Raw genomic sequence first — 19500 nt, 5'->3', positions numbered from 1 at the left:
CGACAAACTGTGTGAGCGCCCCATTGATAGTGAATGCAGTAAAGTGCAATGACACTGTTATCGGGATCCCCCTCAAGGGGGCCCCCCTCGCTGACAGCAGCCAGCCAACCACGCGATCTCTGCTGCCGGCAAAATACAAAACTTCCTCGGCAGTCATGAAGCGGAATTATGCTTCAGGAAGCCAAAAAAGAAAGAAGAGAAAGGAAGAGGAGGATAAGAAAAAACAAGACAGTGGTAAGTGATAAATTACACACATAAAATAGCTCTACTTGTCTTGTACAAATGGTGCAATTTTGCAGCAGGTAGGCTAGCAAAAATATGTACAAGTATGGCTATGCTGTGGTTCCTTTGCGTGCGTGCGGGGGGCCTCCATGTCCATTTTGCTTGGGGCCCCCAAATTCCTTCAAACGGCCCTGATCCCACGAGCGCGCGCCATCAATCAGCCACCGAAAGTGACTTCCTGCCCGAGTACACCGCACGCAGTCTGCTGGAGTTTTTATTAACGTGTATTTAGGGCCAGCACCGGCCTTGTGTGCAGGGCCGCTTACGTCAAACGCTGTTATATGTTGACTATATAAACTTACATGCTAATTTAATAGAAATAATATTAACATACGTACCGGATTTTGTCATTGCAGTATTCAGCTACATTTTTGCAAGATAACACATGAACTTTATCAAAATATAATGATATAATCTATTAAAAATGTGCAATTCATAATTCATGACAATACCACGACAGTGCGAAATGCGATGCGGTGTCATGCGGAAATTAGTAGGGCCTCTTTCTGGAAAAGTACCCAAATTGCAAGTAGGCCTATACTTTGACATGTACGGAATTTGACCTTGAAGAGTGATTTTAAAAGGGTTTATCTTAGAAGCATCTCAAATATATATACTGTACTGGAGAATATAACTTGACAAATTCGCACGAACGGGACATGCGGGCCCCCCCTTCCTGCAATGCGGTCTGTTCGATTTTCGTTGAGATATCTCGAACTGTCACGCAAACTTTCTTTGAAGAATAAACATGTCACATTTTAACAAAATGGGTGTTGGGTTGGTTGAGGCCAGAAAGACAGGCAGACATGGGCTCTCCCAGTAGATCAGTCAGTCTGCCATGTGGGGGAGACTGGGGACGGTTGCAGCACTTTTCGCATTCCTCTCATTTACTCAGAGACTGTTTGGACAACACCAGTCAAATTTGTATACTATAAACTTACATCTGTCTGCTAATTACCCATAGTACTTGTAGTTAATTATATTTTACATATCCTGCACAATATTGATTTGAACTGAAGAAGTCAGATGTTGCAACACATATAAGGGACGGTTGCAACATGCTAAACATATATTACATTTCAATAATTAACCTTTGCTTTCTCTCTGAACTTGCATAGTACTGTGTAAATCTACAATTATATAATAATATTAAAGTAGATTAAATGCCTGGGATATCATAAATTGTCATTGTCATCCCCGGGTGGGTCTTCATACAAGAATCACAGGCTGAGTTGACAACTCTTTTTAATGGCCCATATACACTCCTGTCAAGTGGCTGTAATTGTGGGAGGAAGGATAGCAAAACAATTCCATGGCTGCGGCAGAATTTGATGCCTTCTATTGACAGGTGGGATGGGTGATTGTCAAGAATTAATAGATCTTTGGAGTCTGAGGAACTCTTTGTGTGTAGCTGAAAGTGTTTCAAGTAAATAAGAAAGTCAGCCTCTTGCATCCACCCTGATGCATTGGCTGTCCCAATACAGCCAAGGGGGCCATCCTGAACAAAATTAGATTTGTAATGCACACGTGGGAAAATGAACATTGGGGGTATGGAGTTACCAAGTGCATTGACTGTACAAGCCAGTGTGACAAGTGTGCCTCTTTCTGTTGAGGTAGCTGCACCAACTTGCCTGTCACCACGTCTTGCCACAACCCTATCGGGAGTTTGAACAGTTGTTATCCCAGTTTCATCCATGTTCCATATGTTTTGTGACTGAAACTTGTGTTTGTCCAAAACCTGGCTTAAATTGTTAAAAAAAAATTGTTTCATTAAAACTGGTTGCCCTCGAAAGGCTTGTGGCTTGAGGACGTCTTATTGAGAGAGTTGGGTGCCATTTTAAAAAAACATTAAACCAGTCAATACTTAGCCATACAGGCCTCATTCCACTGTGAGGGAAAGTTGCACTTATAGTGAGAGGCGAGTTGAAATGCAAGCCTACGAACCTGAAATAAAATGTTATAAAATGTAAATAGTTTTTATTATCTTTCACTTTTTACCGATATTACCCTAACCCTCTCACCCTCTTACTCTCTTTATACATTTCTGTTAATTTCTCTTCCCTCTTTAGGACTTAACCCACAATATAAGTCTGCTGCCCAATACTGTTTTAGACTCCTCTCTTGGTCTTCTGAGAACACCCTTCTGATGGTCCAGTACCCTGCATGTGGTAACTTATCTGATCCCTCACTTGCAAGCTTCTCTCTTTTCTTATGGAATCGAAATAAGGTGGTATGACAGATGGAAAAGTCCTTGGCGCCTGCCCTGACTGTCCTGCCCTCATTCCTAATTATGTTTGAAGCTTGTTCCAAAATTTCGAGGGGAACCCCTCTGTTAGTAACTCTCTTCCTCACTCTTGGCATACTGGAAAAAACAGAATATTATTTCTGTTTTTAGATCCATAAACTACAGTTAAGCTGTATAGCAGTATACTTCGGACTTAAACTGAAAAAAAATGTCCTGATTCTGAACTAAAAATGTTAAAAAGTAATGATATGTAGTCTATTTCAATATGACTGGTTGGCTTGGGGACGGTTGCACCAAGTTGTTGCAACTGTCCCTGACCTGCCAGCCATGACAGAACACCATGTGCTAGCTATTCAAAGAGTCAGGGAAAACATGCTAACAATACTTTTTAAAAGTCAACACCACAATGATTTGAACTAGGTATGTTTTGATTAATTAAAATAAAAGCTATGGACAGCAAGTCAAAAAAACAACTTGCAAAAAAAATTACTTTCATACCTTCATTTTCAATAAATGCAGCAGCAGATGATATAGTTTCTCTCTGGTGGAGAGAGGGCCTAACTAAGCATGTGCAGTATGAGTATCATCACTCTAGCATGTTTCTAATTGGAGAAATAAGACTTGTTGCAACCGTCCCCAGTCTCCCCTAATCACCATTGGCAAACAAAACCTGGCATTGGAAACTTAATTTGGGATCCTCCTCAAATTCCCTTGATACCCTTAAGCGTATTTGGTTTAACGATTAATCCAGCCCTGAATGAATACCTACTAAAGGCGAAATTACCTGTATTTCTGTTTATTTGATCATAAACCGAAAGAAAGAATATGACAAGCGCAGTGTAAATCGCACTGGCACGCAGCCATCGTGACGTCACACTTCCACTTGCGCTGTTGAGATCTGAGAGAGCGCCTGGTATGCTCGTCATTTTGGTTGATTCGCAGTGGTGTCAGGATGGCGAGAAAGAAGCCTGACTGCGGATTTTGCAAACAAGCTGGGGAGTCTGATGAGACGGGACCGCTTTTAGGAAAGGCGGGCGTCTTTGCACACGAATTTTGCATGGTACGGTTCTGTTGTTTTTGTTAACTATGAAAACAGCTTCTTAAATTTTTGAGGTACCGTTGTCACCATCAGATTTGCCTTGGTTTTAAAGTATCATGTATTTTTTTTATTAATAATTGTTGTTGATTACTTTTATTATCAGTTTGTACGACTTTCACTGATTCGGTTCAAAGTCAGGATTGTTACTGCCTGTAGTGGTGTCTTCTTGTGTGCGCATGTAATTTCTCCGGGTTTCTTCTTCGTCAAGAAGATGTGACAATTAAGGTGATCGCCGGTAACTTTATGTGACAAGATGGGTTCAGAATTAACTAATTAATTATTATGCCCACAATAGGTCGATATACGGTATATATATATATATAATATTGTAGCGTCCCAGACTGTTGGGTCCTATTGAGGGAGGACGGAGGACTCACAACGGGGGTATGATTGATGCGGTAAGGGGAGACGGTACCAGGGACGGGAGGAGGGTGGAGAGGTTGGTTGGAGAGGGAGCCAGAAGGTTGTGTGGTGGGGTTACGAAGTCGGCGTTCTTTTCATCATTGTTCAAGTAAACGTTTGTGAAACTTTCCTACATCTTTTTTAACTTTTTAATCACACTGTAAACCCGAACAAGTTAGCAAAACTTAAAAAAAATGAGGCAATAAGTTACCACAAAAAATTAAGTTAATTAACTTAAAATGATAATTTTTTCAAACCTATTTTTTTGAGTAAGTACCTTGTAATAGTTAACTCCAGTTAAATTAAATTACTGCATATTTGTTCTCAAATATTTTAGTAATATGTAATAATAATTAAAAATGTTATTCTCAATTCAAATTAAGAAAGTGTAACTTAAAAATTATAAGTTAAAAGCATTGCCTATTTTGAGTTATCTAAAGACAAAATGTATTAGTTGTAATTACACCTTTAATTAAATAAAACTCAGGCATATACTGTTGTCGTTCAAAAGTTTTGGATGCCTTCTGCCTAAACAATGTCATCAAGCGTGGGATGTGATGATCAAGTTCTGTATAGAATGTGCTGCACAGGTTCTGGTTTGTGATTTGCTGGAATTCTGCATACACCTAAGTAAACAGTAAGAGAACATCAGTACATATCAATTCAATATAAATATTAAATGGGACATAAGCACTGGGACAGTGGTAAGCCTGGGTTCGCTTCCCGGGTCCTCCTGCGTGGACTGTTCTCCCGTGTCTGCGTGGGTTTCCTCCGGCGCCCGTTTCCTCCCACAATCCAAAGACATGCAGGTTAGGTGGATTGGCAATTCAAAATTGGCCCTAGTGTGTGCTTGGTGTGTGGGTGTGTTTGTGTGTGTCCTGCGGTGGGTTGGCACCCTGCCCAGGATTGTTTCCTGCCTTGTGCCCTGTGTTGGCTGGGATTGGCTCCAAGACCCCGTGACCCTTTTATTCAGCTTAGATAATGGATGGATGGATGGATGGATAAGCACTGGAGCATCATTGAAACAACAGATAAACCATTTTACCTCAGACTCTATGTGGAGAGCAGGCCAGAGGTCCAGGATCTCTTTCACTGGTGGCCTGGATTGGATGATGGTCTGGTGTCTCAGAGCAAATGTGGTCTGCATCATCCTGCCAATCAGAGGTCGATTTCTCTCAGTCTTCTTTAGCTTTTAAATGCTGATGATGCCACTGCAGAAATCTGATGCAAGGTTATGTTGATGTACTCTACTCTTATGAGAATTAAATGACGACTACACATTTATACTATGGTTACAGTCCCTTCAGGTTGCTGAAATGTGCACCAAGGACAGCTGAATACTGCACGCTCATTGTGTGTGTAACTGCTGTGTTCATGACATCTTGACAAATGAGTTTTCAAAGCATTTAGTGTTTGAAATGTGCACATGCAATTATCGTACAGGCATGGTAGTGGGCTAACTCTTGAAAAATGACTGTGCTCCAGTCTAAAATGTTTAAATTGGGGTCTGGAGCTCAAAACATCTGAACACCACTTACACTCCCAAGCCATTCTAGATACCACAGCCTGAAAACATATTAAAAAAGATTGTTTTTGAGTGTACGTTTTTGTTATGACATTAATAATTAATAATTGACAAAATTAAACAAAGACTCTGATTTTGAAATTTACAGTTACTTTTGAAATGTATCAGTGTAATCAAATTATCAAACCTGTTCACAGAAGCACTGGCAGCTCTGTGACTCAGCTGATTACAAGTTGATTCTGTTTTAATGGTTTTTAAAACAGTTTTTGCAATGTTTTCAACTGCACCTCACTGAAATACATAAAATACGGAAATTACCTCTGTACAGCGTTCAATCCATACCTTTAAATACGATTACTGCTGTAATAGCCACACCTTCATTTCAGATCTTAAAAATACTAAAACGGTTAGCAGGATCCACTTCAGTTCGCATCGGACTGAATGCACGCTCCTCCAACAAGTATTTAGAAAATGTAGAGAAACAAAAAGAAAATCAACAAGCTTTCAAGAACGACACCACACCACCTCGCCACTAACATCTAATTCATGTCATTAAGTGCCACCTTTGAAAGTCACAGCCTGTTGCTGGTACTAAACCACTTATCGATAACCATAAAGAAACTTCGAACCACTAGTTGTGTAAGAGCCAATCTTAGAAAGTTAAAGTTTTGAGTTAAACTCATATTGATGTTTGCTTAATTTGAATAGAATATTAATGTCTTTCATAGTCATAGCTTATGGTATAGTCTTTTCCCCCTATAGTTAACAAGAGAGAGAACCTTCTTACTATAACTGAATAACAGTGTAATAATAAGCTCAGTTTGTTTGGAATAGGTCTCAGTAAAGAGGGACTTGAAAGATCCATTTTAAGCTTAGAAATGGGATAAGCATACAGTTTTCTGACCGCTTTGAAATGGTTCAGAAATGTTAAGTAAATAGTAACGATTTGAGATGTAACAAGAATTAAGCTTAGAATTTAACTTTTCTTAACATTAATTTTCCCTTTTTTGCTATTTTAATTTTCTTTTTTTTGTGTGATCTGTCTTACTTTAAAACTTAACTAAACTTTCAAAAATGAAGATATTTTGTCTGTGGAATCTTTTCTGCGCGTCAGGCTTTTGTTGAATCCCATTTTTTGAGTTGAAGCTGCAGAACTTTGGTAATTTTGGGAAAACGCAGCTACAAGTTGCATTAGCATTATAACGTAACTTACGTGATACCGTTAAAATGAGTAATTTAGCAAGAGCCAAAAATTAGTGGAGCTTGTTGGCTGTTCATCCACACTTCTTCAGTTTGTCTTTTTTCTACTACAGAAATAACACAGAGCTATTGCGACGACAAGGTCGTTGGATAAAGACACATAAATTCAGTTTTACACACTGGACTCATACATATCAGCAAGACTAGTTTATCTATACTAATAAAAGGCAAAGCCCTCACTCACTCACTCACTCACTAACTGACTCATCACTAATTCTCCAACTTCCCGTGTGGGTGGAAGGCTGAAATTTGGCAGGTTCATTCCTTACAGCTTCCTTACAAAAGTTGGGCAGGTTTTATATCGAAATTCTACGCGTAATGGTCATAACTGGAAGCAGTTTTTCTCCATTTACTGTAATGGAGATGAGCTTCAACGCCGTGGGGCGGAGTTTCGTGTGACATCATCACGCCTCCCACGTAATCACGCAGTACATAGAAAACCAGGAAGACCTCAAAAAGCGCTGAAGAAAACATGCATTATATAATTGAGAAGGCAGCGAAACAATAAGAAGCGGCGAGTGACATATACAACCATATTCATGAGTTCTGCTACTTCGGAAACAAAGCACGATGTAAACCTACACTTTAAATTAAGTTCATAGACAGGCTGCCGCTGGCGTTTGTAATTTAGTGCCTGCCCATATAAGGCCGTCCGTCAGCGGCAATCCAATAGCAAACTGCCACTAAATATTCACGGGTGAAGGACTGTGCTTATGGAGAGGAAGATGAGATGGTCAGGGTGGTGTTTGACACAAACTCAGCGAAACTGCGAGAGAAAGTTTTAAGTGCCAGGACTAAGGTAACATTAAATACAGCCATGGACATAGCACGAGATGGCACCAGCACAGCTGGGAACCTTCGATGCAAGTACACCAAGTGGCTCACGTGAACTGGCGCAGTGCACAGATAAAAAGCAACAGTTCCAAAGAGCTGAACAAAACCGAATTACACAATTGAAAAGGCAGCAAAATATATGAAGCGTCTGATAAGCATATTCATAAATGCAGCTACTGTGGAAACAAAGCACACGGTGGAAAAAGTCAATGTCCGCTAAAGGAAGACAGTGTAAAAAAACCCGTGCATGCAGTGTGTCAGGTCTCAGATAAAGAAGAAGGCGAGCTGTTTATTGATGCAGTAAGAAACGAATCGATGAATGAAACCTGTCATCTTTACAGCGATTGACAAACACGGAATGTAACTTGAACACAACACATCCTACAAATACGAACCTGATTGAAAGAAATAATGATAATCAAATCCTTGATGACAGCAACACTCAGTAACACTCACAAAACAAATACTGTATATTGACAGTCATGTTACGTTATTTTTAAAATGTTCCCTTTTCTTTTTCTACCTTTTTTAACACACTACTTCTCCGCTGCGATACGCTGGTATATATATATGTATATATATATATATATATATATATCCGCTCTACATACTCGAATAATGGATACTTTATTAGCCATCAATGATTGTTTTGGTAAAGCCATACTCAGTGTATTCATTAGATGAGCGGTAAAAAGTAAGAGCAGGGAGGATGACTTATTGAGGCATGCAGGCTGTAGTCTTGCGTCAACTCTATCTGAATTGCGCGATCACATTTGAAAAAATATATCTTTTCAAGTTCTATTTAGTCCATATGTGTCAAACTCAAGGGCCGCGGGCCACATCCGGCCCGGCGTGTAATTATATCCGGCCCGAGATCATTTTATATACTGTATTATTGTTATTAAAGCCGGGTATATGAAGCGCTGGTAACACAATAAACTACAGATCCCATAATGCAGCGCTTCAGCTGCCTTGCCAACACTTACGCGTTAATCAAGTCTACCTTACTAAGTTATTGCAGTTATTGCGCACTGAGTTTGCACGGCGCTTTGGTGACTTTGAAGAACAAAAAAAGTCCGTCTACATGCGGCTCAAACCTTGTGCATGTTTGGTAGCACATATCTGTGTGAGAAGCTCTTCTCAGTGATAAAGACTAACAAAACAGCACACAGGAGTCGCCTCACTGATGAGCACCTGCAGTCCATCCTGAGAATCTCCACAACACAGAACCTCACACCAAACAGAAACGAACTTGTGGCCAAAAAGATGCCAGGCGTCCAGCTCTAAAATGACATCTGAGCAAAGACAACTGAATGATTTGATTTGTTATTGCACGTAAGAGCGGAGTCAACCGTTTTAACAAACAGCGTATTGCACTGATACGAAATAGCTGTGTGTGTATATATGTAGATATGTATGTATATGTATATATATGTTTATATATGTGTGTGTGTATGTATGTATATATATATATATGTATTTGTGTGTATATATGTGTGTATGTATGTATATGTGTGTATATATGTGTGTGTATATATGTAGATATATATGTATGTATATATGTGTATATGTATAGATATGTATATATATATATGTTTATGTGTGTGTGTGTAAATATATATATATATATATATATATATATATATATATATGACAACAACACTCATCACTCACAACAGTGACAAAACAATTACATTGACAATCAGGTTACGTTATTTTCAAAATGTTTCCTTTTCTTTTCATTGCTTCTTTAACACACTACTTCTCCGCTGCGAAGCGCGGGTATTTTGCTAGTATTATATATTATTACGGTAAATACTTGCTCAGCGTTTTTTCCGTCTTTCTTTCCCGCGTCACAGTGGTGGAGGCGCATAGAACAGACGTAATAATGCAGACACATTAACGTCACAACTCGAGAATTCACAGTGACAGTGACTTTAGAATTCTGAGTATTAGGTACTTAATCCAAAACTAAGTTGTACATCATCAAATAAATTAAGTTTACAAAACTCAAAATTATATTGCCAGTTAGAACAACATTACATTTTTAAGTTAGTGGAACTTTTAAGAAAAATTTAAGTTTACACAACTTAAGAGAATTAAGTTATTTGGACTGCAGGGTTTACACTGCAGAGTATAGCATCAAGACAATGAAACTTGTGGGCTATTGATCTGGTCAGTTAAGTGGCAGAGGGGGTTGTTAGTCAGTTTCAGCTGCTTTGGTGTTAATGAAATGAACAACAGGTGCACAAGAAGGGCACAACAATGAGATGACCCCCAAAACAGGAATGAATGGTTTAACAGATGGAGGCCACTGACTTTTTTCCCTCCTAATCTGTTTTTTCACTTGTTTTGCATTTGGCTACAGTCATCGTCACTACTGGTAGCATGAGGCTAAACCTGGACCCTACAGAGCTGGCACAGGGAGTCCAGCTTCTCCAGGATGGCACATTAATACCACGTGCCATTTCCAGAAGGTTTTCTGTGTCTCCCAGCACAGTCTCAAGGGCATGGAGGAGATTCCAGGAGACAGACAGTTACTCCAGGAGAGCTGGACAGGGCTCCTCGTAGAAGGACCTTAACCCATCAACAGGACCCAGGTATCTGCTCCTTTGAACAAGGAGGAACAGGATGAGCACTACCAGAGCCTACAAAATGACCTCCAGCAGGCAGGCCACTGGTGTGAATGCCTCTGAGCAAATAATCAGAAACAGACTTCATGAGGGTGGCCTGAGGGCCTGAAGTCCTCTAGTGGGCCCTGTGGAGCTCGATTGGCATTTTGCCATAGAATACCAGACTGTACCTTGTCTCTGCTTAGCTGGAGATACCTGTTTGTTTATTGATTTTTAAAGTCTGTCCTGTTTCATACTACGCAGGTGGAGCTGCGGTGGACAGCTAGTATTTATGTGTCTGTATATATTTACTAGCTGTCTCCTGTGGCTCCACCCACATAGTAGTGAAACAGGACAGACTTTAAAAATCAATAAAAAATTAAAAAAAATGTAATTTGTATTGAGAAGAATCTATATTGATGGGTTTCCTATCCGAGGGCCTCTTGATATACTATATTTTTTGTTTTATCAGGGGCGAGGACATATAGATTTCTTAGGGAACTAATCCGGGAGAAAGCAATGCAAAGCTGACCATGCGATAAGCCTGGTGAGCTAAGATCAACCGCTGCCAACTTGAGTTTTTGTCCGTAGGTCTTTTTCGTTGACAATGCAAAGCAAAGCTTCATCGGGATCTGTTATCTTTTTAATTGAACGTGCTTGTCCATCGCACTTTGAGTAATGCAAGGGATTGAAATCCTCTCGCTAATTCCACATCTTCTATTGATTATTGCCTCAATGATACTGTTCTGAAGCTGACAGACAGGGCTATCATGTATAAAGCAGTACATAGAATTCACACTAAAACATGGTGTACGAACAAAAGCGGAAATGTGTGTATCCACAAAAAAATCCAGATGCATAAATCTGTGTGTTCAACAACTTCCACGTTCTTCCGCTCCACAAATCCTGCTCAGTTTGAAAAGTAACGCACGTGCATGCGCCTGCCGCCACTCCCAAACTATTCCCAGAATTATGCCTCTTTGAATATGCAAATCAATACAAATAGCCCTTAAGCACAGCATTTTGTGAAAATGGCAAAAGGACTTGGGGGTAAAATACGGGAATAGAAGAATTTCAGCGAATATCAAGTGGAGGCAAAGAAAAACATACCATTTGTTGGTTTAAACAGTGGTATAAACAACAAAAGGAAGTTGGTTGAGTGACATAGAATGTCGGAGAAAGTCGCACAGTGCCCGAAATAAAAAAAGAAGTTGTCAGATATCAAAGTCGCCGTGAAAAGTTGAGTCGTAGCTCACCATCTGAGTATCATATGAAAGCTTATTAGGGTATAGAGAAAAAAAAAAATAGACACAGAGTGGGAAAAAAGCACAAAATGTCAACTTTAATCTCGCAATTTCCACTTTAATCTCAAAGTTAATTTTGTCATTGAAGTAGAATATCATAAACTTGATCTTTAAATTGTTTAATTTACTAGTTTCTCAAATCCTATCGTAATTAAAGTAGCACGTTAAATGCTTTGCTTTGTATGTGTTCTTCTATGTGCTCTGTGTGTGTGAATCACTACGTGCTTCTTAAATGAGCTTTCTTGTCCTCCGACAGGACACAGAATCCAATACATATATGATATTACAGCTCTCTGAATAATTAAAAATATGTATACGTATGTATACTTGTTGTGATGTTAGATTTTGCATACAAGTTGATAAATATTTTGTATGTCTTTATTTGTATCTTAGGCAAAGCAAATGTAATATTAGTGTTACATTAGTGAGAAGTATTCATGTTTAAAACCCCCCCCAGGACTAAGTCAGGAAAGTGAATTTTACGACAGAGTTGGGGGAAGTGCCTCAAACAAGTCTGGTAAATGTTTCTCTGAAGATTCTCAACCTCCATAGAAAAGCAAGGCTGCCTAACTGCCAAGTTTTATCTTAACATATGGTTTTGGGGGATGGCAGGTGTGAAGATGTTCTATTCCCCCATTTGTCTGAAGTGTGGCTGTTTGGAACTGGCTTGTATCAGAAGCCTTTAAGTACATCCTATTGGCTGTAGGGGTTGGACAGAACATTTATAAATTTGCCTGCTTTACCTTGCTCTCTCTCTCTTACCAAGCTGATGCATGAACTGAAAAGGACAACACAATGAAGAGCACAGCTTGGCAGCCATATTGAGACAGGCATGCGACCTGTTCTGAAGAAAGCTGACCACAAATGATGCCTTAAGTAGAGACATTTTAAGTAACTAACAAGTCTGTGTGCCGCCTGAAACTACACATCACCATTTATCAGGTTATATGGTGCCCAATATTCAAATGTACTTTGCATATTGTTATTATTTATGAATATTATCAATAATACATTATTTAAATTGTAATTTAACTCCTGCTTGTCTTTTACTACACCTAATTGCCTGAGGTTATAGATGAAGAAGGGAAGGTGGGGAGAAGTTATAGACTATAATACCTTATAAACAGTGGTAAGTCTGTGAGATTTGATGCACTCTGACAAAGGCTAAATATTAATAATACAAAAGGTGAAAGTAGAGTAAAAAATATTACTCTACCAAGACAAAACAATACTTGATGATAGGAGTTAAAGCATGTTATTAAACATGGGAACACGGTGGTGCAGTGATAGTGATGAGCTAGCGTCCCGTCCACAGATTGTTCCTGCCTCCCGCAAGATGCTTGCTGTGCCATGCACAACCTTTGATGAAATAATTTATTGCAGGAGTACTGTCTCTTTCAAACGTACTAACTTCCAATTCCTGTCCTTCCTTTTCTTTTTCTAAATACCCAATCGGCACATAATCAGCTCTGTAATAGACGCCAAGCCATCTCTATGCTTAGAATGCAGATTCTTCAAAACTTTTAAGGAACATTGAAATATCTTCATAGTACGTGTTTAATTATTCTATCAGTCTATCCTTCCAGTGTCGTGCCTGCACCAGGTAGAATACAGCACGAGGTAGGAACAATCCGTGAACTAGCTAGCGCTGCGCCACCGTGTTCTCACATGTTTAATTATTAACAATTTAGATCATTTAAATGATGTTAACATGTTATCTGTATAATGTAATAAACATATTTTGCTGCATTTCATCTTAAGAATGATATCGTCATCATATGTAAATATGCGCTTTATAATGTGGCTCAGGTTGTGCAATATTATAACTGCATTGCAAGTTTACAGTGAGGTGATTGTACTTATAAGTATAAACAGTTCTACAAGGAGCACTTGATGGACTGATGGAGTGCATTAATAGTTCTTGGGATGAAACTGTTTCTGACCAGCGAGATCCATACAGGAAAGGCTCTGAAGTGTTTGCCGTGTGAGAGCAGTTCAATAGACAGCATGGCTGAGGCAGCGTGTGCTTGATGCTGTAGACTGATAATTCTCTTTCTGATCAGCTGCTGTAGAACTGTGATTCCCAACTCAGATACAGTGATATAAATACTCCGAGTGGTGCAGTGAGAGTAATATGGAAAAAGATGATCTGCTGTGGCAACCCCTAATGGGAGCAGCTGAAAGAAGAAGAAGAAGGTGCAGTGAGAGTAACAAAGTTTAAGCAGCTATGGTATTTAGAATATTTTGGCCATTCTGTGGACCATTATATTGTTACTGGTTAATTACAATCAGATGCCTTAAACTAATAAACAACATGCAGTTAATTTCAGTGGATTTAATTTAATTTCAGCCGCGTCAGGGATGTACATCTAAAAAAGAAAGGGTAACCACACTGGAACAAAAGCATTGCTTTGACGTTGGGTGCTGCCAGTCTGCAAAACTGAGCAGAGAACTTGCATACGCCAGGGTTGGAGCTACCGTGAAAGTGTGAGTGGCTTTACGGCAAGTTTAAGTTTTATACATCGCGATTTGAGCGTGTAAACAGGAGTACGCAACATTTTTGTGCGTACGCACCGTTTATACATGAGGCTCCTGGAGACGAGTAAAATTTGGGTTGGCTCAGGTTTCTCATAAGGATAATCGGTGCTCCTACTTTCTATGCTAAGTTGTGGAGTGGCATGCCAGGAGGATTAATGGAATTTAAAAATTCTGTAGGATAATGAACTGAATCATTGTGTTCTAGAATGGTATTTATTGATGTGACTGTCCAAGACAGTGTGTCAAATCATTTGAGCACCAATTAATTAATTTTATGCCCCCGTCCCCAACCTTGGTCTGCAGCTTCTGTCTTCACTTCGCTCTTAAAAATCGTTGCCTCAAGCAAACTATGATGCTTAGCTCGATGAGAGGATTTGCAAAATCAACTGGATTGTCCAGCAAATTACAGAAGAAAAGCCAAACTAAATACATTAAGTAATTTTCTTGTGAAAAGTGGACAGACAGACAGACATTGGATTTTATATATATAGGGAGATATATGTTTTATTATACAGCTGACATAATTAAGAGGCTCGTCCTATTAAGTTTTCTCTTCAGCTCGTGGGAGTCCTGCTATATTGGACTAAAATAAAATAACTAGCTTGGCTATTCAAGAATTTTCCATTTTCTAAGCTTTGACAAACTCCTGTGCTGCCAGAGCATTATGTTTGGATCATCATGTTGTTGTAGGATAAAGTGCTGTCCAGTGAGTTTGTAGGCATTGACTGGAACTTGAGCAGATTAGCCGTTTCTCTGCACACCTCAGAATTCATTGTGCCGCTGCATCAGCAGTTTCATCGTCAATGAAGAGCAGTGTGCCAGGACCTGTGGCTACCATACATGCCCAAGCCATAACACACCAGCACCATGTTTAACAGATGAGGTGCTCTGCTTTATATCTTGGGCAGCTCGTTTTTGTCTCCTCACTTTTTTGCCATCACTCTGATACAGCAGGTTCATCTTTGTCTCATCTGTCCACAAGACCTTTTCCCAGAATTCTGCAGGCTCTTTTAAGTCATTTTCCACAAACTTTTTGTGGTGTTCATCTTGCAGTGTGGCCTCTGTATTTCTGTTCATGGTCTTCTACTGATAGTCGTCTCTGACACACACACAGCGCCAGCCTGATGACTGTTTCTGAACTGTCAGACAGGTGTTTGGGGCTTTTTCTTGACCAGAGTGAGGATTCTTCTGTCATCAGCAGTGGAGGTCTTCCTTGGCCTACCAGTCCCTTTGTGATTACTGAGCTTACCAGTGTGTTCTTTCTTGTTCATGATATTCCAGACAATTGATTTTGGTCATCCTTAGGTTTTACTGATGTCTCAAATAGTCATAATAAGTCATAATGACTTCTTTGACTTTCATTGGCACAGCTCTTGTCCTCATGTTGAACAATGGCAACTCCAGACTCCAAAGGGTTTAAGCAGGCTGAGGTATCTGATGAAGCATTTATCACACACATGTGAATTGGAGACAGCTAAAGGGCTTGAGTAATTGTAATACCACATCAGACTCCTGATAACCTCTTGTAGTAGTTCCATTCATACTGCACTCTAAGGGTTATCGCTTCATATACGTTTCCATCTTGGGCTACTGCTGATCCTCATTTTTTAAACTTCTCCACTCTTTTCAGTAGCTCTCCCTGCAGGCTAACTTCTGAATCCTGATCATCATTTAACCTCACATGCTGTCTTCTTCCTATTTATCTTCAATCCTCTATCTTCCAAAGCCTTTCTCCATTCATTCAACCTCCTCACCACTTCATCCTTTCAGGTGCTACACACCATTGCAAAAGGCAATGAGGCAAGGACTTAAAGAAGACCCCTGGGTCAGACCTGCTCTAACTGGGATCTTGTCTGTTACTCCAACACTGCTTTTAACCCAAGTCGTCATTTCATTCTGTCATATATGTCCTGAAAAATCCTCACAACTTCTCTGGTCCTTCTTTCTATCTCTTAATCCTCCAGACCTCTTGACGTGACACTCTATCATAAGCCTTCTCCAAATCAACCAACACCATATACAAACCTCTCTGTTTTTCTTGATGTTTCTCTATCAGCTGTCTCAATGCAAAGATGGCATCAGTTTTTCCTCTCCCTTGCATTAAACCAAACTGCTCCTCCACTATGATGGTCTCTTCCCTAAGGTCTCTCTGTAATATTTTCCCAAATTTTCATTGTGTGTAACGTCAGCTTTATCCCTATATAGTTTCCACAATCCTGAATATTGCCTTCTTCTAATGAATGGTTACATTTCCCCCGTTCCTCCATTCCTCTAGTATCCTCTCCTGTTCATTTGACCCCACAACACATCTGCACCCTCTTCTCCTAAACTCTTCCAAACTTGTGCTGGTATTTCATCCAGTCCTGTTGCCTTTTAATGTTTAATCACATCTGACTTGCAACCATAAACTTTGGAGGAGAGGGGTAAATCAAGGAAAAATGTGTCTTTGTCCCAAACATCATGGAGGGCACTGTATGTGATGTTGTGTTACGCTATAAGCCGCTCCAAAGCTAACGAGTTCAACTCCTGTACATTAAGTACTGGCAAACAACAGTGATTCTGATTAATGGAAACAGCACCAGTTTTTTAAACTTTTACTTTAAGTCTTTAACCTGTACTTTTTTTTTCTTTTTTCACAGCTATATTCATCTAATCTTATTACTAAGAGAGAACCTGAAGGTGATGATTTTGCTGGATTTTTGGTAGAAGATGTGAAAGAAGAATTGAAGAGAGGACAAAAACTGGTATGACAAAAAAAAAGATGTGATGGCCTGTGATTGTGCAAGTTGTTGCTTTCTTATGTAAAACATCCATCCATCATATCCCAACCACAGGGGTCTACTGGAGCCAATCCCAGGGTGCAAGGTAGGAAACAAACCCCCGGCAGGGCGACAGCCCACCACAGGGCACACACACACACACACCAAGCACAATTTAGGATCACCAATGCATCTAACCTGCATGTCTTTGGACTGTGGGAGGAAACCCACACAGACATGGGGAGAACATGCAGACTCCACGCAGGGAAGCGAACCCAGGTCTCCTAACTGTGAGGCAGCAGTGCTACCCACTGCTCCACCGTGCCGCCCTATGCAAAGCATGAACTTTACAAATCAAAACTTTTTAGTTGAGTAAAGTTAACAAGTTTAACTTCCACACTCTGCCTTCATTCAGACTGACTCTTTATTAATAGAATGGCAGATTTGTACAAGTTGTGCCAAGCTGGTCTTTAATCTGTAAATTTGAGAAAGGTAGGAGTTTAGCTATCTGATTATCTGTTATGCCTCAATAAGCGAACTGAACAAAAAGGTCTGGGGAGTTTTCCGCCAGAACTTTTTTTCATATGCAGGATGCCTTTGTGAAAAGAAGCTATGCTAGGAGGATTGCTCTGTGGGTGAGTGGGCATGGGTATAACATGGACGAGATGCGAGCCCAATCCCAACCTCAAACAGCACTATCGATCAGGTAGACTGGTTGCAGTGGTGATGGCCTCTAATTTTGACATCAGGCTTTATTCTGTCCTCTTCTCCAGTGAGGTCAGAGTCAGCCCTAATTTTGTTAATTGTTTCCGGTTACAAAGTCTAATCATTGTAGCAGTGGTACTTTTTAAAATTTCATGTGCATATAGTTCAACTTAATAACAGGATAAATGTCTCTGGGTGGGCTGGCGCCCTGCCCGGGATTTGTTCCTGCCTTGCATGCTGTGCTGACTTGGATTGGCTCCAGCAGACTCCCGTGACCCTGTTTTAGGATATAGCGGGTTGGATAATGAGTGACGGGCTGACTAAATGTCTCTGTGTCTGTCTGGTTACTATGTCTTTGTCATTTCAAAAGATGATGTATCACAAACATTTTTAGTAATAGAATGTATTGTGTTTATCAAACCAGCAGATGATGCATTGCAAACATTAAAAAATTTAATTACTAGAAATTTTTGATGCACCATCTGTTGAAATGGCTGTATTACTACATGCATTACAAGATACATTCCAATAGACGGAGCACAACAAGTGAAAGGATATGCATTTGTAAGTCTGCCGGTCTGTCTAGTTGCTATGTTTCTGTCATTCCAAAACATGGCACATTACGAACATTTTTAGTAATAAAATGCAAGGATTTGTGTCATTTCAACAGATGATTCTTCACAAACATTACTTTTACAAATGTCTTTTCAGATGGCATATACAGTAACAAACATATGCATTGCATTTGTCATTCTAACATATGGCGCATCACAAACATTTTGAACAGTTTTGCCAGGTCTGTGCTTCTTTCACCTATTGATTGTGTTTGTAAGAACAACATGGTATTTTGGGCTGTTTTTCATGCCCCGCTTCACTGCATTTTCATCATGTTTTTCATCCATCTGTCACCCTTTCCTCTGTTAGTCACACATGTTTATGTTCTTTACCGTTGTAAAATCTCTGATGAGTACCCCTGTCCTCCAACCCCCTGTTGCATGGCAGTGGTGGATATCCATTCTATCTCTCTGAAATATCTCTAGGGGTACCCCACATACCCTCAGACTTTGATGGTAACCCTCTTGCTCTGACATCTTCACCCAACTTTCTGGTGTATCATTTTGTCTACCTCTGACACTAGCTTAATATTTTTAAGCAAAATGACTATTTTTTAAACTGTAACTGGGCTATTAGTTTTTCAGGAAAATGACAACCCTGACTTGGGATGGCAATTGCAATGTATTTTACTACTACATGCATTACAAAATATATTCCAATAGATATTGCACTGGAGATGTCAAAGCTCTACGTTGATTACTTACATTTTAACGTGTCTCAGATGGGTAGCACAGCTAGTAAAAGGACAAGTGCCTGTGTGTCTGTCTGGTTGATATGTCTCCATCTGTCCAAATGATAGTGTATCACAAACATTTTTAGTAATAAAATGCATTGCATTTTTCATTCCAACAGATGGTGCAACACAAACATTACATTGCTGTTACAAATCCCATTTCAAATGGCATTAAACAGAGACATATGCATTGCATATGCCATTCCAACAGATGGCACAACACAAACATGTGGAATGACAGATGCAAAGCATTTTATTACTACATGCATTACAAAATTCATTCCAATAGATCGTGCACTGCAAACTTTCACACTGAGGTCTATGTTGATTATTTAAATTTCAACCCATCTTAGATGGTGTGACAGATAGGGGGCGCTATCGCTCCCTTGAAACCTCAGACTTGACTCCAGACACCAGGTAAAAGTCCAACAAGTTGACTTTTTATTAATTAACAGTGCACAAAGCACCTCCTCTCCACAATACTCATACAATAATCAATAACAATAACCAATCCTCCACTCCCAGACACGTTGCCACCCTTCCATCCAGCTCAGCTCGCCGTCTGGGGATTTCCCATAGTCCTTTAT

General features: G+C 39.8%; 1 protein-coding gene and 1 pseudogene across 2 annotated transcripts in view; one reads left to right on the top strand and one right to left on the bottom strand.

Annotated features, from left to right (window-relative positions):
* Nucleotides 1-19500, bottom strand: part of LOC120524051 — a 658450-nt pseudogene that overhangs the window by 376181 nt on the left and 262769 nt on the right.
* Nucleotides 3475-19500, top strand: part of LOC120524050 (PHD finger protein 6-like) — a 58198-nt gene continuing 42172 nt past the window's right edge. For both annotated transcript variants that reach the window (XM_039745877.1, XM_039745876.1), the window contains exons 1-2: nucleotides 3475-3587; nucleotides 16741-16845. In XM_039745877.1, coding sequence (XP_039601811.1) covers nucleotides 3480-3587; nucleotides 16741-16845 — 213 coding nt within the window. In that variant the 5' untranslated portion in view covers nucleotides 3475-3479. The remainder of the gene's footprint in view (nucleotides 3588-16740; nucleotides 16846-19500) is intronic.

This window comes from Polypterus senegalus, chromosome 2 (assembly GCF_016835505.1).
Source record: "Polypterus senegalus isolate Bchr_013 chromosome 2, ASM1683550v1, whole genome shotgun sequence".
Classification (NCBI taxonomy): Eukaryota; Metazoa; Chordata; class Cladistia; order Polypteriformes; family Polypteridae; genus Polypterus; species Polypterus senegalus.
Note: the sequence above shows the minus strand (reverse complement) of the source record. Positions and strands in the feature narration are given on the sequence as shown.